The sequence below is a fragment of the Microchirus variegatus genome, assembly GCF_963457635.1.
Source record: "Microchirus variegatus genome assembly, chromosome: 10".
NCBI classification, from domain to species: domain Eukaryota; kingdom Metazoa; phylum Chordata; class Actinopteri; order Pleuronectiformes; family Soleidae; genus Microchirus; species Microchirus variegatus.
In genome coordinates, this window is record NC_139811.1 from 5,514,587 (window position 1) to 5,533,088 (window position 18,502).

At 45.3% G+C, this 18,502-nt stretch overlaps 1 protein-coding gene across 1 annotated transcript in view; it reads right to left on the reverse strand.

Moving 5' to 3' along the window:
• Positions 1–1,989: 1,989 nt before the first annotated feature.
• col1a1a (collagen, type I, alpha 1a) overlaps positions 1,990–18,502 on the reverse strand; it is a 17,486-nt gene continuing 973 nt past the window's right edge. The window contains exons 2-49 of the mRNA XM_083896234.1: positions 17,001–17,192; positions 16,844–16,866; positions 16,555–16,590; positions 15,570–15,662; positions 14,448–14,516; positions 14,311–14,355; positions 13,735–13,788; positions 13,584–13,637; positions 13,424–13,477; positions 13,268–13,321; positions 13,112–13,165; positions 12,432–12,476; positions 12,278–12,331; positions 12,140–12,184; positions 11,954–12,007; positions 11,460–11,558; positions 11,281–11,325; positions 11,026–11,124; positions 10,766–10,819; positions 10,560–10,667; positions 10,230–10,283; positions 9,999–10,097; positions 9,834–9,887; positions 9,642–9,740; positions 9,471–9,524; positions 9,313–9,366; positions 9,078–9,185; positions 8,927–8,971; positions 8,416–8,514; positions 8,181–8,288; positions 7,911–8,072; positions 7,733–7,786; positions 7,504–7,611; positions 7,356–7,409; positions 7,151–7,204; positions 6,904–7,065; positions 6,689–6,796; positions 6,406–6,513; positions 6,242–6,295; positions 5,858–5,965; positions 5,688–5,741; positions 5,483–5,590; positions 5,345–5,398; positions 5,112–5,219; positions 4,678–4,957; positions 4,402–4,592; positions 4,042–4,284; positions 1,990–3,808 (exon numbers count right to left, since the gene is read on the reverse strand). Coding sequence (XP_083752360.1) covers positions 3,662–3,808; positions 4,042–4,284; positions 4,402–4,592; positions 4,678–4,957; positions 5,112–5,219; positions 5,345–5,398; positions 5,483–5,590; positions 5,688–5,741; positions 5,858–5,965; positions 6,242–6,295; positions 6,406–6,513; positions 6,689–6,796; positions 6,904–7,065; positions 7,151–7,204; positions 7,356–7,409; positions 7,504–7,611; positions 7,733–7,786; positions 7,911–8,072; positions 8,181–8,288; positions 8,416–8,514; positions 8,927–8,971; positions 9,078–9,185; positions 9,313–9,366; positions 9,471–9,524; positions 9,642–9,740; positions 9,834–9,887; positions 9,999–10,097; positions 10,230–10,283; positions 10,560–10,667; positions 10,766–10,819; positions 11,026–11,124; positions 11,281–11,325; positions 11,460–11,558; positions 11,954–12,007; positions 12,140–12,184; positions 12,278–12,331; positions 12,432–12,476; positions 13,112–13,165; positions 13,268–13,321; positions 13,424–13,477; positions 13,584–13,637; positions 13,735–13,788; positions 14,311–14,355; positions 14,448–14,516; positions 15,570–15,662; positions 16,555–16,590; positions 16,844–16,866; positions 17,001–17,192 — 4,262 coding nt within the window. The 3' untranslated portion in view covers positions 1,990–3,661. The remainder of the gene's footprint in view (positions 3,809–4,041; positions 4,285–4,401; positions 4,593–4,677; positions 4,958–5,111; positions 5,220–5,344; positions 5,399–5,482; positions 5,591–5,687; positions 5,742–5,857; positions 5,966–6,241; positions 6,296–6,405; positions 6,514–6,688; positions 6,797–6,903; positions 7,066–7,150; positions 7,205–7,355; positions 7,410–7,503; positions 7,612–7,732; positions 7,787–7,910; positions 8,073–8,180; positions 8,289–8,415; positions 8,515–8,926; positions 8,972–9,077; positions 9,186–9,312; positions 9,367–9,470; positions 9,525–9,641; positions 9,741–9,833; positions 9,888–9,998; positions 10,098–10,229; positions 10,284–10,559; positions 10,668–10,765; positions 10,820–11,025; positions 11,125–11,280; positions 11,326–11,459; positions 11,559–11,953; positions 12,008–12,139; positions 12,185–12,277; positions 12,332–12,431; positions 12,477–13,111; positions 13,166–13,267; positions 13,322–13,423; positions 13,478–13,583; positions 13,638–13,734; positions 13,789–14,310; positions 14,356–14,447; positions 14,517–15,569; positions 15,663–16,554; positions 16,591–16,843; positions 16,867–17,000; positions 17,193–18,502) is intronic.

Below are 18,502 nucleotides of genomic sequence, written 5' to 3' on the forward strand. Positions count from 1 at the left end.
AATTTCAACTTTTTATCTCATAATTTCGACTTTTTTATCTCATAATTTCGACTTTTTATCTCATAATTTCGACTTTTTATCTCATAATTTCGACTTTTTTATCTCATAATTTCGACTTTTTATCTCATAATTATGACTTTTTATTAAATTTCAGAATTTTGACTTTTCATCTCATAGTTTCCTGGCGGTAATTTTCATGTACATAATTTTTTTTTGTTTTGCCTGCAGGCCTCACCTCGTCAGCCTCTCTCTCTCTCTCTGATGTTTACCCGCCGCAGCGGTGTTTCCTCTCTACAAACAGAGCTTCATCTGTGTCTGAAACTGGAGAGGTGAGCATTCCTTCTGCCCAGGCCTCAAATAAAGACCCAGATTCTTGCAGAAATAGTCCAGATTCCCCCGCGGGAGCGCAAACGTAGTATCCTCTGTTCCTGGGTAGGTGGCTCCCTCAAGGTGGACAATCAGTGTCTTTGTGAAGCAGAGCTGATGCCAGCAGACTGAGGCTGAATGCAGGTCCTGATCGCAGCCCCCCTCAGCTCAGCCGAGCATCGGCACAGCACTCACAGAGCTGAGCTGAGCTGTGATCATCAACATATGGATCATTTGGGATTAAAAAATCATCTCCAAGACAACTCAGGATGCCTGGATTATCGGGCAAAGGTGTGTTTTCTTGGTGGAGTTAAGGATTTTTTTTCCAAAGCTTCATTTACAAACTGGATCTAACGGCTTGGACGAAACATCACCAACTCTTTGACGATTGCCTGACGACAACAAGGAGTTCCACAGCAACAGAAAGGTAGGCCTCTGTTCTGACTCCCACGGCATCATTCAGAGACGATAGGCAGATTTTGCTGTTTTGACTCATCACCAATGTGGGGTGATGTGGTTCAAAGTCTCAGGTCGGTGTTTCCCAGTCCTTGAACGTGTCATGCCTCCTCCTACAGCCTATGGTTTCAGTCAGTCGTATATAATAGGTTTTCATGACTTCAAGGGACATTACATTGACTATCACTCATTTCCTGGAGACTTCCTCTAACCTTAACCATAATTAGTACTGGCCTAACCCGAACGTGAACCCCAACCCTAACCCTAACCCTAGCCCTACCCTCAACCTAACCTTAAAACATCTTCACCTTGAAATGTAGGCAATTACATTATGGGGACTTGCTTTTTGTCCCCATAATGTGACGGTGCAAACAGGTTTAGGTCCCCACAACATCAGTAATACATGAGCACACACACACACACACACACACATGCTGCTGCAGCTGCTGCTTCAGTTTTCAGCAAATTAAATGCCGTTCTCTTAAAAGGCAGAAGCTGTTAAAACAAAGAAAATTACTTGTTTTTCATCCGTCTTGGGAACCAGAGCTTTGTGAGAGGACAAGTGTGTGACGTGGGAGGAGGTGAAAGAGGAAAGAGAGGAAAAGGAAGAGGAAGAAGAGGAGATTTTGACAATGTGTCATCAGCAAAAAGACGTTTCCCTTGAGTTCCTATTCACTATATTTTAGTACATAGTGAATTTGGTGCGATATTGGAAGTTTGGTTGCATGCATTTTTGATATTTATCCTTTTTAAACCCTGTACTATTTATTTAATTCACAGAGATAATATATTCAATATTACTCTGTGCACCCATTTGAGTCGTCCAATCAAACTGTAATCTGGGGGGTTTTATGTGAATATTAAGTCTTAATGGTCTTGTATTGGTTTAGAAGTTGTTTGCTCAGGTGATTCAGTGATTTGACAACTATATGGATTTTTTTTAAAGCTGTATTAACAGCTGTGAGAATGTTTCCTATGTGTAAATTGCATGGAAATCTTTAAAAAATCCATCTGAGCCTCAGGATTTAACTCCTGAACTGTTCCGCTCACTCACTCAGCTGAGCCAAAGTGAGGCCTGTATCAATCCAGTGGTTTAAAGGTGTAAGTCCTGGGAAAAGGGGGTGGGGGGGGGGTTGGTGGGGGGCTCACTCAGGGAATTAGGCAGAATTCAACGTTAGACCACTTAACATGCTTTATTTCAGCATCCAAAATAATTAGAAACATCTCAATTTATTATACATATACAAAATAGGTACAGATCCTTGTGGTGTTTTCGCCCCCATAGGTGTGTCTGTCTGCCTTCTCTCACAAATGTTTTGCTGATGGCTCTCTTTATGTGCATTTACAAAAAAAAAAAACAACAACAACAATTTTCAGTTGGATTCAAAATTTTTGTTATTTTTTTTTTTGTTGATGAGAATTTTTTAACCCTTCGCACAAGAAAACAAGAAACTGACCACAACAGGTGTGTGGATGAAGAAGAGGAGGAGAATATGAATGGAAGAAGAAGAAAAGATGGACAGCAGGTTCAAAACAAAACAAAAGAAAACAAAAGGACGATAGAGAGACGTCGATCCACTTTTCACGCAAACTCAACACAGCTTGAATTTCACTGCCAGCACCGAGAGACGACTGGGAATAGAAGACGTCTGTTTCATTCTGGACACGAAGAAATAAAAGCTGTGGGTTTGTTTTGTTTTTTTTCTTAGCACCAAGAAGACGCTGCCACATCACAGTAATCTTTAAACTACAAAACAGTATAACCATACTGGACGGACAGGAGAAAGAATAGCACCTCAGGTTTTTAGCTGTTTCTGCTTCTGTTCAAGTGTTTGCAAACTGAAAATCCCCCCCTCCCTCTGCCACAGCGCCCTCCGGTGCTTTTTTAAAATAAAAAAACACTGGGCCCCCTTTTTTCTGTCATAGCTGGCATTTCTTGCGTTCTGAGGTAGCCATATGATTTTTTTTTGAGTTTTTTTTGTCCTGTACAAAAAAAAAGAGGTTTAAACCCAATGTTTCTCTGCTGGTGGTTTTAATGTGACTTTTGTAGGTAGAAAAAAAAAAAAGGGTGGAGAAATAGAAACTTTCAACGACAACAAACAAATCACAACAGTTGCAACGTCAGTGAATGATGAGGAGTAAGGAGTTGTCAGTCTTGTCTGGGTTTGGGGGGGGGGGGGGGGGGGTGGGGGGGGCAGAACAACAGAGACAAACATGGCTGTCAGTTTCACCGTTTATTCATCATCACCTGAAACGTGGTACAAAGAAATTGGGTTCTGTCTGTTGGGGCTGTCCTTTCAAATCCTCTCACCGCAGTGGTGTATAAAAATACAAAAGTCATCTGTGTGTTTCAGTTGGTTTCTTTAAGCTCCAGAGAGGCCTGGTTTGGCTGGATGAAGGTGGGCGGGCGGGGGGGGGAAGTCAATTTTTTTTACACTTTACAGAAGCATATATTATTTTCTTGTTGCCAGTGAAACAAAATGTCTTCTCTACAGGATCCTTGGTGTTGGTGATGGTAAAAAAAAAAAAATGAAAAAAAATGAAGAGTCAGAAACAAAAAAAAAAAAGTAGTGGTCCCAAAAACGATGATGCAGACACTGCCACATCACCGCCATCTTGCTGAAGTGCAGGTTTTAGGCAAAGTGGACCATCGGAAACAACGGCCGAATGGAAGCTCGCAGAATCAGGAGCGAGGGGCTGGGTTTTTCAGAAAAAAATGGCATTTAGAAGAATGTTTGGTGAGGGAGTTTTTTCTTTTTTTTTAGAGAGAGATGACTGTTAGAAAAAAATAAAACACACTCACACACACAACAACAATTTCAAGTCCAGATTTCTCTTTTTACAAGAAACAGACAGGTCCAACTTCAAGCCCAAACTCTTGGTCTGGAGCACCAACGTCCATAGGAGCAATATCAATGATGGGCAGGCGAGATGTTTTCGTTGTCTTGTAGTCGATGACTGTCTTGCCCCATGAACCGGTGTGTGACTGAAAGGAGAAAGGAAGAAAAAGAGTGAGTTTGAGTCAAGATTCAAATCAGTAAAGTGCAAAACAGTAGCTGGTCTGCATGTAGGAAGACTAACAGTATGTAGCGCTATGTGTTAGCCATAAGGGAGTGCATATGCTTGTTCATTTGTGACTTCTGGGATCTAAATCCTCTAACTCAGCCGTCACGGCGGATGGTGGCATCGTGGATGCGGGATCAACTCAGGACTCCTTACCGTGCATCCGTCCTCCAGGACGCTGTAGGTGAAGCGGCTGTTGCCCTCGGCTCTGATCTCGATCTCGTTGGAGCCTTGGAGGAGCATGGCCTTCTTGAGGTTGCCAGCGGAAGCGTCCATGTAGGCGACGCTGTTCTTGCAGTGGTAGGTGATGTTCTGGGATGCCTCGGTGGACATGAGACGCAGGAAGGTCATCTGGATGTTGACATCCTCAGGCAGAGAGCCCTCGCTGCCATACTCGAACTGTGGAGTGGAGAAAAGTTAGGGAGAAGTCAGAGAGGGATAAGAGGCTTAGGGTAAATAGGAAGTGGAACTGGGAAAAAAGGGAGGCGGACATAAGACAAGATTTAGCCCATTTACCTGGAAGCCCTCGGTCATAGCCTCTCCGAACCAGACGTGCTTCTTCTCCTTGATGTTCTTGCTGACATACCAGTTCTTCTTGGCAACCTCGCTCTGGACTGGAGCAACACAGGTCTCTCCGGTGTCCATGTTGCAGTAGACCTGGATGGCATCCTGAGTGCAGCCCTGGTCAGGGTCGATCCAGTACTGTCCTGAAGAACAGGAAGTTCAAAGAGGAAAAAGTCAGGGGATTTTCCTATAAAGTCCTAGTCCTATAGCTTGCAAAGAAACACTTACCGCTCTTCCAGTCTGGGTGGCACATCTTCAGGTCACGGCAGGTTCTGGCTGGGTTCTTACGGGTGCCATCGGGGCTGCGGAGCTGCTCGATCTGCTGGCTCAGGCTCTTCAGGGTTGTGTCGACCTCCAGATCGCGATCGCGGAGAACATTGGCATCATCAGCGCGGTACATGCGGAAGGGATCGGGTGCTTTCTCCTGGGGCTGGGCAATGAAGCCAAGGTCGAATCCACCACCAGGGGCACCAGGAGGTCCAGGTGGTCCGGGAGGTCCAGGAGGACCCTGAGAGTGGAGAGGAAGAGGGACAAGAGAGGGGAAAAGAGAACTTGCTTAATTCCTTACTATAGTATGCAACTCCTAAAGATCAAATCCAGTCTTGTCAGAGTTAGGAGACACAAATAATACAACTAATGAATGGATGGACAGTTAGACTTACAGCGGGTCCCATTTCTCCAGAGCGTCCACGAGGTCCGGGGGGTCCAGTAGGTCCAGGCAGGCCAGACATACCATCCTTACCAGCAGAACCAGCAGATCCAGATGGGCCCTACACACAGCATAGAGGAAAAAACGTATAAGGTCCCACATGCCTCTTTGACATGGTAAACAGCACATATAAAAATGTGAACCTGCACAACAAGTAGTTTAAGGTTGTGTGGTGTATAGACTTACTCTAGGTCCAGTAGGTCCAGCAGTACCGGCAGGTCCCTGCTCTCCACTTTGTCCCTGGGGGTTCATACACGAAAACGGGAGTTAGAGGTTGAATTGGTTATATGAAGTACATGTGGACTCAAGAGAAAAGTAACTTACAGAAGGTCCAGGGGGTCCCTGCATGCCAGTGAATCCTCTGTGTCCCTTCATGCCTCTCTCTCCAGCCTCGCCAGACTCTCCCTTGTCTCCACGGAGTCCATGAGCTCCCTGTTTGTAGGAAAGAAGGGTGATAAGGTGTTTTGCTTTGTCTTCGTTTTATCGGTTAGAGTAGTGTATATTAATGTTTGCTGAGGTTGTTACTTACAGCAGGGCCACGAGGTCCACCAGGGCCAGCAGGGCCAGAGGGGCCAGCAGGTCCCTGAAACATGTGAAAAAAAACAAAAAAACAGGCAGGTTGCAGTGAAATACATAAAATAATAAAATAAACAGAACAATAACTATATTAAAATAATTTAGGGTGGCTTCATTACTCACAGACTCTCCACGGTCGCCTGTCTTGCCAGCGGGTCCAACAGGTCCAGGGGCACCAGAGGGTCCAGGGGCACCAGGTGCTCCAGAGGGGCCAGACTCACCACGGTCTCCCTAAAGAAAAACACACACAGTACTTCACGAGCTGTAGTCTGTTTTGTTGCCATTGCCTGTTTCCTTGATGTTGTCTGCATTGTTGACTTTGGTCTAATAAGAGTTTTTAGCACATGATATGGATAGCTTTTTTTTTTTTTAGCCTGCTGACTACAATAAATTGTCAGTTACTATCGTATTATCCTGTTGGTTGTTGATAAACTGAATTGATGCTTCCAAAGTTCAGTTTTGTGAAACTGAAACTGCCTAATGCTGTTCAGATTGTCATGCACTCACCTTGGGTCCGGCAGGTCCGTCGCGACCAGCTGATCCTTCGTTTCCAGGGGCTCCCTGAAACACACAGGAAGTTAACAGTTTAAAAAAGATGCACTGCTTGACTTATACACACATTGCTATGCAAAAAAACAGATTTAATTTCAGACACAAATGTTTTGCCGTACCTCACGTCCAGGCTCACCAGGGGCTCCAGCCAGTCCAGCGGGTCCCATGGGTCCAGGGGGTCCACGCTCACCACCGGGGCCTCCATGTCCCTGCTTTCCAACCTCTCCCTGTGGGAGACAAAGCGGCATGACATAGGTTAGGGTTGCAGCTAAGTGACTTCCTTTTCTGGATTTGGATAATTTTTGGTTCTATTACTTGGCTCACTAAGGATGTTTGAATATCTAATCCTCTTTCTATCAGATCCACTTTGCACAGCTTTGTAGTTCAGTCAACAAAACTTACCAAAGGTCCGGGCATTCCAGGGAAACCTCTCTCTCCCCTTTGTCCGGGCAGACCAACAATACCACGTGATCCAGCAATACCCTGAGGTCCAGGCAGACCACTGTTACCCTGCAGGTGGAGACAGAGACAAAAAAGAAAATCATGTTAGATGCAGCAACAGCATATTAAGGAAACTCCAAACTGTTCTTAAGGTTTTTGCAGCAAAGGTAACTTACAGAAGAACCCTCAGCACCAGGGCTACCCTTCTCTCCGGAAGGTCCGGGGGGTCCAGCAGGTCCAAGCTCTCCAGAGCGACCAGCAGGTCCAGTTTCACCACGGTTTCCTTTGGGTCCCTCTTTGCCAGCTCCTCCAGCGGGTCCAGGGGGTCCAGCGTTGCCCTGTGGAAGACGAGGATGAAATGCTACGTTGCTAAAAACCATCTTGGACATCAGAAACAAGTGCTAACAGGAGATAAATACTTACAGAGGGGCCAGGAGCTCCAACACGGCCAGCAGCACCAGGGAAGCCAGTAGCACCCTAAGCAGAAAGAGATATTATCATTGGTTGACTGAGCGAGAACACGGACTGACAATAAGGGGTGGTGTCACCTCTGATATCGCTAAAGTCGGGCAAGTTGGAATAAATGTGAATGTATCAAAGAAAGGGTAGAAGAAGAGTGGTCACTTACAGGAGGTCCAGCAGGTCCACGAGCGCCCTTGGCACCAGAGTTTCCAACGGGACCCTAAATGGACACAACGTGGAGTCAGTCAATGCGGGAGAATAAGATTACTGTATTTTGTATGGAAAAATCGGTAATGATTATATAGTTTACAAACCGCAGGTCCAGCGGCACCAGTGGGTCCAGCAGCACCAGGGGGACCAGAATCTCCCTTAGCACCATTATCTCCAGCCTCTCCCTTAGCACCAGGTTGACCCTCGTTACCCTGAGTTGTAATGGTGGAGAGTAGAGAAAGAATAAGATTAAGAATTTCGTGTTAAACCTTCAAGCAGCAAAAAAAAAAAACTGTCCTGAGAAACCAGGACATTCATGGAGAAACTACTTACAGGGGGTCCAGCGAATCCGGCAGGTCCGGGTGGTCCAGCCTCTCCACGCTCACCCTGAGCAAGAAAAGACAGGAAAAGTCAACCAAGAATTTAAAGGTTCCAAAGTCAAGCAGATGCAGAACTCTGAATTGAAGGTTTATTGTCTCCTCGTCTGGGGGACAGTCAGAGTGTCACTTACAGGTCCTCCACGGGCGCCAGCAGGTCCAACAATACCGGGAGCACCAGACTCTCCCTTATCTCCGGAAGATCCAGCAGGTCCAGGAAGTCCAATGGGTCCAGTCAAACCACGAGGGCCATCCTTACCACCAGCACCATCACCACCCTTGAGTCCTTGGTCACCCTATTTTGAATGGTGAGAATAAAGGAGATGATCAATCATACATCAGATGCTGTTATGTTAAAATTATTATGTCGATGATTCTACAAAAATACTGAAGAAGTGACTCACTCTGTCTCCTCTCAGTCCTGGAAGACCAGCGGCACCACGCTCTCCAGGCATACCTTGCAGTCCAGGAGAACCCTGAGCTCCGGGAGCACCGGAGGCACCAGCATCACCCTAAGGAAGAAGGGGAAGTAACATGGAAAGACAAAAAGGTTAGGAGGATAAATAAATAAACATGGCAGAATATGCTGCCTGATTACAGGACACTCAATCTCTCATTTTGATATCCGCCAGCGTTTACCTTAGCACCTTCGTTTCCAGCAGATCCAGGGGATCCACGGGCACCAGCTGGTCCAAGTGCGCCAGGTGCACCACGCTCACCAGGGAATCCTCTGTCACCCTGGGGGATTAAGAGGGTTTGCAGAAAGTTAGAAGTGTTTCAGTAGGAGTGCAGGAGTGGTCAAACCAATCAATAGCCAGTAAACATCTCTTAGTATTAGCCTGTTAGACTAGCTAACAGTTCTCTGCCTTCAGTCTTTTGGAAGATAACTGAGGCAAAAACTGGGTTATTTCACTTTATTATTATTTACAGTGACCTACATTTTAAATGCACTTTTTAGTCAACTTATACTGCAAATATAAAAGCAATCATTTATATACCAACACTCTTACATAGCTTTTTAATGCCTTGTAGTTGGGTTGGTAAGCATGGATTTATTTATCACCTAAGGTAACCCTCCTATGACTCTCCATGAAAGGATGCTCTTGGGAGATAACCTCAAATTATTTGAGACGATGACAAAGTGACTTACTCTAGATCCAGCAGGTCCAGGGGCACCAGCCTCACCAGGCACACCCTAGATGGTCCAGGAAATGCAGAGGGTGGCAATGCAATATGTCAGTTCATTAGAAAGTATACATTTGACCAGTTTATATCGGCCAATCATATTTTTTGATCAGCACCTGCTCTCCGGGCTTTCCACTCTCACCAACGGCACCCTGGGGTCCTGGAAGACCCTGGAATCCAGGACCTCCAGCAGATCCTTGCTCTCCTCTCTCACCAGCAGGGCCCTGATGATGATGAATAAGAGAATGACCATTTGAACTAAGAGATTTATGTGTAGTTTGAAGAGACCATAAGCCTTATGGGTGACAATGCTAGAGAGCTGAGGCAAGTGTGTGATTTTGTTGTACTTACAGCAGGTCCAGAGGGACCCTGGGCACCAACATCGCCGTCCTTTCCGGGGGCACCCTGGATAGAAAATCGATAGACTTTTAAACACTCAGGTTCTGTGAAGAACAAAAGACTTGCAGAGCATAGAGGATTTATAGAGCAGATAGTGGTAGACAACTTACACCAGGGCCGGTAGGTCCCAGCACTCCTCTCTCGCCAGACTTTCCAGGCTCACCCTACAAAGCGGATTGAAAAGCAGGATTACTAGAGATGTGGAGACCATTGCATCAGTTGCTCGATTTCAAGCAGTGACTGAAATACATGCTACTGTGCAGTTGTGACACATTACTCACAGCAGCTCCCTTGGGTCCGGGGAATCCCATAACTCCAGGCTGGCCTCTAGCTCCAACAGAGCCAGGGGGTCCGGGGCGGCCATCTTGTCCAGGAGATCCCTGGATGATGAATTCAGAATAAGTCAACATGGTTTATGCCAACATATTTTGGTAAGATTAGGATCCATGTTTTTATGCTGAACATTAACTTACAGAAGGTCCCAGTTTGCCATCAGGTCCAGGGCTGCCAGGGCTACCAGTCATACCCTGCAAATCAGAACTCAGAGGTCAAAGGAGTGGCTATACAGTAATAAATGATGTCAAATTACTATATAATAGATAGTTGTTATTGATTATGTAATTGATAGATCATCTCACCTTGGCTCCGGGCAGACCAGGCTCACCAGTGCGTCCAGGCTCACCAGTGGCACCTTTGGGTCCAACAAGACCGGGTCCACCGCGCTCACCGTTGGCACCCTGTGAGTGGCAGGAAGAGGGCGAAATACATTATTATAATTATTATTTTTACAAAGGTACGCCTAAGCTGTTTGGAAGCTTCAGAAAAAAAACAGGGAGTTTGTATCAAACATGTTTGGATGTTATACTTACTCTGGGTCCAGCAGAACCATCAGAGCCAGGGAAACCACGACCACCAGGACCACCCTGTAGAGAGAACCAAAACATCTTGCTTAGTCCTGTGAGCAGAAGCTAATGTGAGCATGAGCTAAACATTCAAATTTTAATTCTACCCCACGTCAGTATAATAACAGTTTATGTCATTATATTGTATATGGATAATCCAAGCTGTTTCTCTCTGACACCACCACCAGAGGGTACTAGAGAGGGTCTATCCCTTTCCCTCCATTACAGTATAGTGAGTGATCAATCATATCTGATAGTATATAATACAATAGGTACAAAAAGGTAAAGGTTACATACACGCTCTCCGGGGGCTCCACGGCCTCCTGCGGTACCAGGCTCTCCTCTGGCTCCTCTCTTGCCCTCCTCACCAGAGGGTCCTGGGGGTCCTTGAACTCCTGGGGCACCCTGGAGAACAAACACACACAGTATGAGCTAATGTGTCTACCTCTACATGTATGATTATGACAGATAGCTATTCCTAATGATGAATGTGGGGAACTTACAGACTCTCCCTTGGCACCAGACTCTCCCTTGGCTCCTGAGGCACCAACATCACCCTGAAGGACACAAGCATATAGTTGTTAAGCGTGAGACAAATTCAAAACAAAAGATTAAATAAATACTAGCCAGACTAACAATAATAATAACTGACATAATAACTGACATTAAAAAAAATGCAAACAATATTTTCAGTATGTTTAGATTGCAGACTTAATTTTAATTATGGCCATAATAACCAGGACCAGTGTAAAGCTGTACTCACAGTGTTACCCTTGGGTCCGGGGGCACCACCAGCACCCTGAGGTCCTGGGGGTCCACGAGGTCCGGGGAAACCGGGAGCTCCAGCAACTCCAGCAGCACCCTGCAGGGGGCAGCACACAACAGCACAATCACATCATGTTGTATTATCATGCCAGTGCAGGGTCTCTGCAGCATTGGCTGATTTATTAATGCCTTGCTCAACATTTTAAACTAAACAGTGATTCAAACTGTCAATGCTGTGATCAAATATACTCACAGGGGTTCCCTTAGCACCAGGGGCTCCATCAGTTCCGGAGTTTCCCTGGGAGGAGAAAGAGTGGAACAGTTAAAAAACCATTTAGTTTTGTGAGTGATTTAAATATCAGTCGTTTGAGGAAAATGACTTCTGTGGCCTAGAATCATGACAATAACAAGAATGTCGCTGCGATTACTTACAGAAGGTCCAGCGGCGCCAGCGGGTCCAGGGTTGCCAGGCTCACCACGGGCTCCACCAGGGCCCTCGCCTCCACGAGCACCCTGAGGTCCGGCATCACCCTGGGTGAAAGGAGGTAACAGAGACCAGGTATTAGAAAATGATATGACACAATCAAAGATGTGTAGAAAGAAATGCAAATGCCAACATCAAATATTAATGCCAATTATTTGATTATTTGAATGGTACGGAAGGTATGCAGTGTGCTTTTATCAGCACGAACACATTACACTACTTGCTTACAAGTAGTATAGAAGTTGGACAAATTCCTGTATGTGTGACCCCTGCGAGGTCAAGGTTCAAACTGTTTTTCAACTGCCTGCAGACGTGCTGGGGAAAAAACCCTCCAAAGCACTGCAACCGCAAGACAATGACTATCTAATGACTTTCTCTGAGAAGAGAAAAGTGGAGGATTTTGAAGATTGTCGTTCTGGATCATGTTGTGCTTTAGACGTACCTTGGATCCAGGGCCACCAGGGAATCCGGGGGATCCAGCAGGGCCGGTGGGTCCCTGGTAAAAAAAACCAAAAACACATATGTTCAGACAAACATAGCAGGAACCGAAATGTTGGTTTCTCCACTACAAAAACTGAAGATGCCCTCAAAGTAGTGACACTGAGGCTTCAGTAAATGGCAAACTTACAGGAGGTCCAGCAGCACCAGCGGCACCATCGTTACCACGGGCTCCCTGCAGCACACGGACAAGAATGATTAGCTGATATGTTGACTCACATGACCGATTGGGTATACACGGAAGTTACAGGTGTATGTGTCGACTCACAGCAGCTCCATTAGCACCAGTGCGGCCTCTCTCGCCAGGCAGACCACGAGGTCCCTGCGACACAGACAGAGCAGGTTACGCTTTCCAAACGGGGGCGTCGTGAAGGGAAAGATGAGCCACGGTGACATTGTTGACATTCGTTTGTTTCACTTACCATAGCACCAGGAGTTCCATTCTCACCAGAAGCGCCAGCCTCTCCCTAAACACACACAAGCACACGGACATGGTCATGTGATGAAAGTTAGCGAATGACACCAAAATGTAGAATCGCCAAAGCCAACATAGCTGCTACAAGCTAATGACTGGCTACATCGCTGCTTAGAGCTAATAACTCGCAAACATAGCTACTATGAGCTAATGACTAGCCAAAATGGCTGCTATAAGCTAATGACTAGCCACTGTGACCTGTGAGTGCTACAACTCAATCACTAGTGGACATGACCGATACTGCTAGGACTTGGTAAATAAATATAAATGATATATGGAACTCAGGATATCATGTGTGTGTGTTATGAAAATTCTGGCACCTAATCTAGTATTTTCTTTGAAATAATTTGAAGCTAAATATTACATTTAGAAACTCTACAAATGGCAGCCATGGACCTCAAACAACAGTAATTCTGCTGCTACTCCATCATCACAGTTACAACTACTGCCCCTGCTAGTGCTGCTTCTAATATGTGCTACTACCATTAGCACTGCTGCTAACATGGCTTCTATGTATGCTGCTTCTGTGATGCAGTGTTCTCTTGAACCTGACTTGCGTTGGAGAGACATTTTTCTGCTCTGGGACATGGTGTGGAAGAAGAAAACAACAGCAAAAGGGATAGTCACCTTGGGTCCAGCAGGGCCAGACTCTCCCTTAGCACCATCCAGACCACTGAATCCCTAAAGACAAACAAAAACATTATATTGTAAGTCCACAAAAGTCTGTCAGGAGATGTTTGATTGGTGCTGTGTTGAGTTGAGAGACAATGAGTTTGGACTCACTCTGTGTCCCTTGATGCCAGGCAGACCGGGGGTTCCTGGGAATCCACGGGCTCCCTGAGAGAAAGATCATTCAGGGAAACACAGTTTAGTACCACAGCGTAGTTTTTGATGTCACACTGCATCATTAAAATGTAGGCTGGCATGGAAGTAGCTTACCTGTGGGCCGGAAGATCCACGCTCACCACCACGACCGGGTTTGCCAGACTCACCCTGAAAGAACGAGGCAGAGAAAATGGCGTGAGCAAAGGCATGATGCGATTCTGTCATTTATACTGAGATACAGCCCCGTAGATGGAAGCACATCCAGAAGACTTACATCCTCTCCGTTCTTTCCAGGGGGGCCAGCGGCGCCACGGGGACCCATGGGACCCTGTTGAGTACAGAACATCCCGACAAGGTGAGAAATGCTGTGTCGACTAATACAGCGAAATGTGCATGTGTGCGTTTCATGTGGCCTTGACACTCACAGAAGCTCCAGCCTCACCAGGCTCACCAGGGGGGCCAGTGAATCCCTGAGGTCCCTGTAGGGGGAGCCAAACACAAACAACGTCAGTCATACAGAAGCAGTGAAAATACAATATGGTGCACTTCAATGAGTCGGTTCACACAGAAGGTGTTGGGAATCATTGCTATCAGCTTTAGCCACATATTGCTAATGCTGTAAGGCTGACACTTGACCTCATGTGAGGTCTGGTTGACCTCTCTCATTGGCTGCACCACTGTTTGAAACTCTTAAGATGTGGTCCAGCAGCAATGGAGAATTCCACAATCTAAACATCATGTCTTGCCTTTTCAACTCAGACTTTGACATTAAATAAAGGACATCCGAAGGTAGATAGGCTGATAAGATGCATATGTTTGTGTCAGCCATTGAGTCAGCCTCTTCCTGTACTTCCAGGATGTTGATTTCTCGTGCAGATACATCTTATTTTGCATCGAGTCCAGCTTCTTCAGACAAATTTGAGTGCATTCGGTTGCATCACTATCCTCACATCTCACGCTAGGATAAGCCGAGAAAGAAGAAGAAGAACTGTCCTACTTACGCTTGAACCGGCAGATCCAGGAGGTCCACGGGGTCCCATTGGGCCCTGTCAGTCAAACACAGGGCGAGTTCAGACACGGCACTGTCATCGGTCAATCAGAGGTTATACTGAGTGTGTAATGTGTATATGTGACCTACCATGGGTCCGGGCACGGAAATGCCAGGAGATTTCTCGTGGAAGCCACCAGACATCTGAGGAGAGAAGTTCTGGGGGAAAAAAAACAATGAAATGAAAGATTAACACATTAGATTAGAAGTAGACTGATTCACTGATTGGGCAGATTAATCAGGCTGATATTTATTCCGTCAGGGTTAGGGTTAACCCCAATAACTGGTTATTGAAGTTAAGCAATGTTTGTAGGATTTGTCATCATTAAATGTAATATTGCAGTAGAGGAAGGGAAACTCTGCTACTGTAGGCCAAAAACATTGAGCATCAATTACTGCATTGACATTGGCCAAAAGAGAGATTGAATTTCTTACTGAATGATCAGTCATGTGGCAAAGTATGTGGAAATATCTTTGTAAATTTGTACCATAGCATTTTTAAGACTAGGATTTCTCCAGTATCATGGTTTCCAAACACTGTTCAGCTCCGTTTGATTCTCTGCTCGACCACATCCTGTCTCGTAGTGACACATCCATCCACACTGTTTGTCCAGTGCATGTGGATTATGTCAAGTATTTAAGTATAAAAACAATTGGTATATCTGGTATTTGACCCTAGTGGGGTTGAGGAAGTGTTTACTTTAGCTTAAAATGGTCGATTAGGAGTGTGACATTAGGGAATGTTGATGTTGATGCTAAAGCTGACCTTTGGTAGCAGCTTTATTTGTGGCAAACATTTAGTTTGCATTAGATTGGCATCATATGTTGTGTTTGCTTAACTTAACATGCAGGTAAGTGATCTTACAAAAGAGTGCAAAATTAGTCTGGGAATTTTAGCACAGTAGGCTAAGGTAGGAGGACAATTCATAGCTTGCTTAGCATGATAAGATGAGGCCTGTGGGTATGAGATTATATCCCATGATAACCAAGATAGTATGCATATACCTCCGCTCCACTTCCCATTCATGTTCCATTGACACAACTGAACTCCTGACCTCACTCATTTTAAGAAAACACTGGATTATGGGATGGACAACGAAGGCCTGATCTGCACTCACACCCAACAGAGTATCACAATGCTTAAGTTGAGCGATATTTGTTTCCAGCACTAGTTTTATCATCATTTTAGATGTAAAACAACAGATTACTTACTCCACCAAGGCCGGGGGGTCCAGGGGGGCCGGGAGGTCCGGGAATTCCGGGCTGTCCAGGGATACCATCGTTACCAGCGGGGCCAGGAAGACCCTGCAGTTGAAGAATGGATGGGTCAGACTCAAGAGTTCAGAATAAAAGATAAACAAACACATGCACATGCACAGCGAGAGGATAAAACCACAACATCCATCCCTGAATCACGTGGCGGCTTACTCCCCCCTTATGTCTGTAGAGCAAATCTGCGTATGTAACATTTTACTTCCTGCGTGTCCCCTGACAGGATCCCATTTTTTCCCCCCAACAACGTTGACCATGTGACCGACCAGGAAGGACTGGCAGTGGTCATGTGACACAGGATATCAGGATACAGGAAGTGGGTAAGTATTTGTTCTCCAGAAAATCACAATGTATTTGTTCTTCTACATTAACAGTAACTGAATGAACCAAATCCTGTCATTGATTAAACGATCAAAACCCAAATCTTAATTAAATTGAAACTCAAGCTAATCAAAAGCATGGAAAATTAAACACTAAGGTATCCTTTAATAACCCTAATGGATTCACCCAGTGTCTTGGTTATTTGAAGAAAATCTGTTCCAACCAAGCAAACTTTCAACTTCCTGTCCCACTTCCTGCTCAACTTTAACCTCACTCGTGCATCCCTAACGCAAATCACTGTATCGCTATAATGTGATGCATACAAATGACTGAACACAGTGGACGTATTGCACTGTTTAAAGAAGCAGACTTGTTCCCATTTGGACTTGCAAACATCTCTCGGACGTCTCCACTTAGACTGTGTTATTGCTGGACTGCGCTAACAATGTAAACACATGACACAGAGCCTCAGCTCTGACATGAACATACAGGCCTCAAATGCACCTCAAAGAGGCCCTCAGGTGAAATCATGGTGAAGGGAGTGAGTGAGTGAGTGGGGGGGGGGGATTACTGAGGCATGGGAGGAAAAAGAAAGTGAACCTACTCTATCTCCCTTGGCTCCACGCTCTCCCTTGGGTCCCTATGAAATAAAGAAGAAAGAAAAAACATGATGATGTTAAAATATCCGAATGTGATCAACAAAGTCCTCCATCGTGGATATGAATGACAGTCACATCTGGTCTTTTGCACCAAAAAACATACATAACAATACAAAGTATGTTTTGCAAAGATATCAAATATAATGATGTATACATGAAGGCCTAAAAGGGCGTTAGATAACAGGCTAGTTTTCATTTAAATGACTGATAATCAGGTAAATAATCAATATTTACCTCAACTTGAGCGTCCTGGAAGCCTGTGGAGACAGATGGATAATGTTAGATCGTGAATAAAACCGAAAGAAACCAACAATAAACAATAATATCGTTAATTATTGTGAAGTTTAAGCTTTTATTCCTGATGGAATTCATGTTAGACAGACAGACTTACTGTCATCGGGGCAGATGGGGCAGCACTCGTCGTGGGGGATGATGGGGTTGGGGCAGTCGGTTGTGTCCTCGCAGATGACCTCATCGCACATCACTGTGCCGCTGTCGCACACGCAGATCTGGCATGGCTCTGGCTTCCACACATCCCGGTCCGCAAACACCTGGCCGTCCAAGGTGCAGGAAGTAGACATTTCTGATGGGGGGCGCCAGCGAGCGAGAGAGGGAGAGGGAGAGAGGTGAGCAGGTGAGATAACCTGAGGAAAGTGAAGATACTGGCATGCACAAACACACACACATGCACACACACTCTCTATGCTCTTGCTGAGCTCAACACTATATGTAAAAAGTAAAATTTGAAAATGATCAATTTACTGTCATTACTGTCATTGTTATTAATTAATTATTAATAAAATAAAAATAAAATGTGGGAAAACTTCTTTTTCCCACATTTCCATTGAAATTCCAATTTCAACGGAATATATCCACTTTAAGGCTTGAAATGAACACTGTAAGCATTTAAAAAAAGGACTTAAAATGACATATATTATAGTAAAAGTTATATAATAAAACAATGAGCATAAGGAAAATTGAGAGAATCTTTAAAAGCATCAGGCTGCAGAGGTGAATGTTGTGTACTGACACAAGTGAGGTGTCTGAACCCAGACACACGTCGCATTATTTCATTTCCCTTTAACAACAGTGATTTAAAAAAAAAAACCCAAAACAAATCGCACATTTGCTTTTAACAGAAGGTCACATTTTCCAACCCTGGGCTCCATCGCCGCTGCTTTCCCAGCACAGCTCGGCCCAGACTGGAGGCCTCTTTTTTTTTTTTTTTAGGGCTTATAAATCTCCCAGCGTGCCAAAGCGCTGAGCTCAGTGGGGGGAAAGCAGCGGCGGTAAGAAGCTGCAGACTCGTCGGCTTGGCAGCGACTGGTGGAAACACTCCACACATGTGTTTGCAATTAGAGGAAACAGGGAGGGGAGAAAGAAAGAAAAAAGAGGACTGGAAAGATGAAGAAGAAGAGGTGGAGGTGGAGCAGGAGGAAGAGGAGGAGGAAGAGGAGGAGGGAGGGAGGTTGGGGGACGTGGCGGCCAGATGTGCCCTCGCAGGCCGCAAGAGCAGCCTCTGGGTGGCGCTGTGACACAGATCAGAGGCACAGAACCGAAGCAGGCAGGCAGACAGCCGAGTGGTTTCCAGATGAGAGGAGAACATCTGGAAAAATAGAGCCTCCACTCCTCGGGTTCTCGCTTCCAGAGCTGAGAGTTTGCCAGATTCGTTTTTTTCTTTGTCCTTCTCGCAGGAGGAAAAAAGGTTTGTCTTTAAGCACCGACAGATACCACCATCCCGCCGTCGTCTCTCTCTGTCTCTATATATCGCCACGTACATTTTTGACTGAATTTAAACTGCATAATTAAAGAGACAGAAGTCAGGCTGCAGAGGTCAGATGTTTCCAGCAAGACAAGACTGCGCCTGCTCGCCTCATTCTCATGATTCTTCCC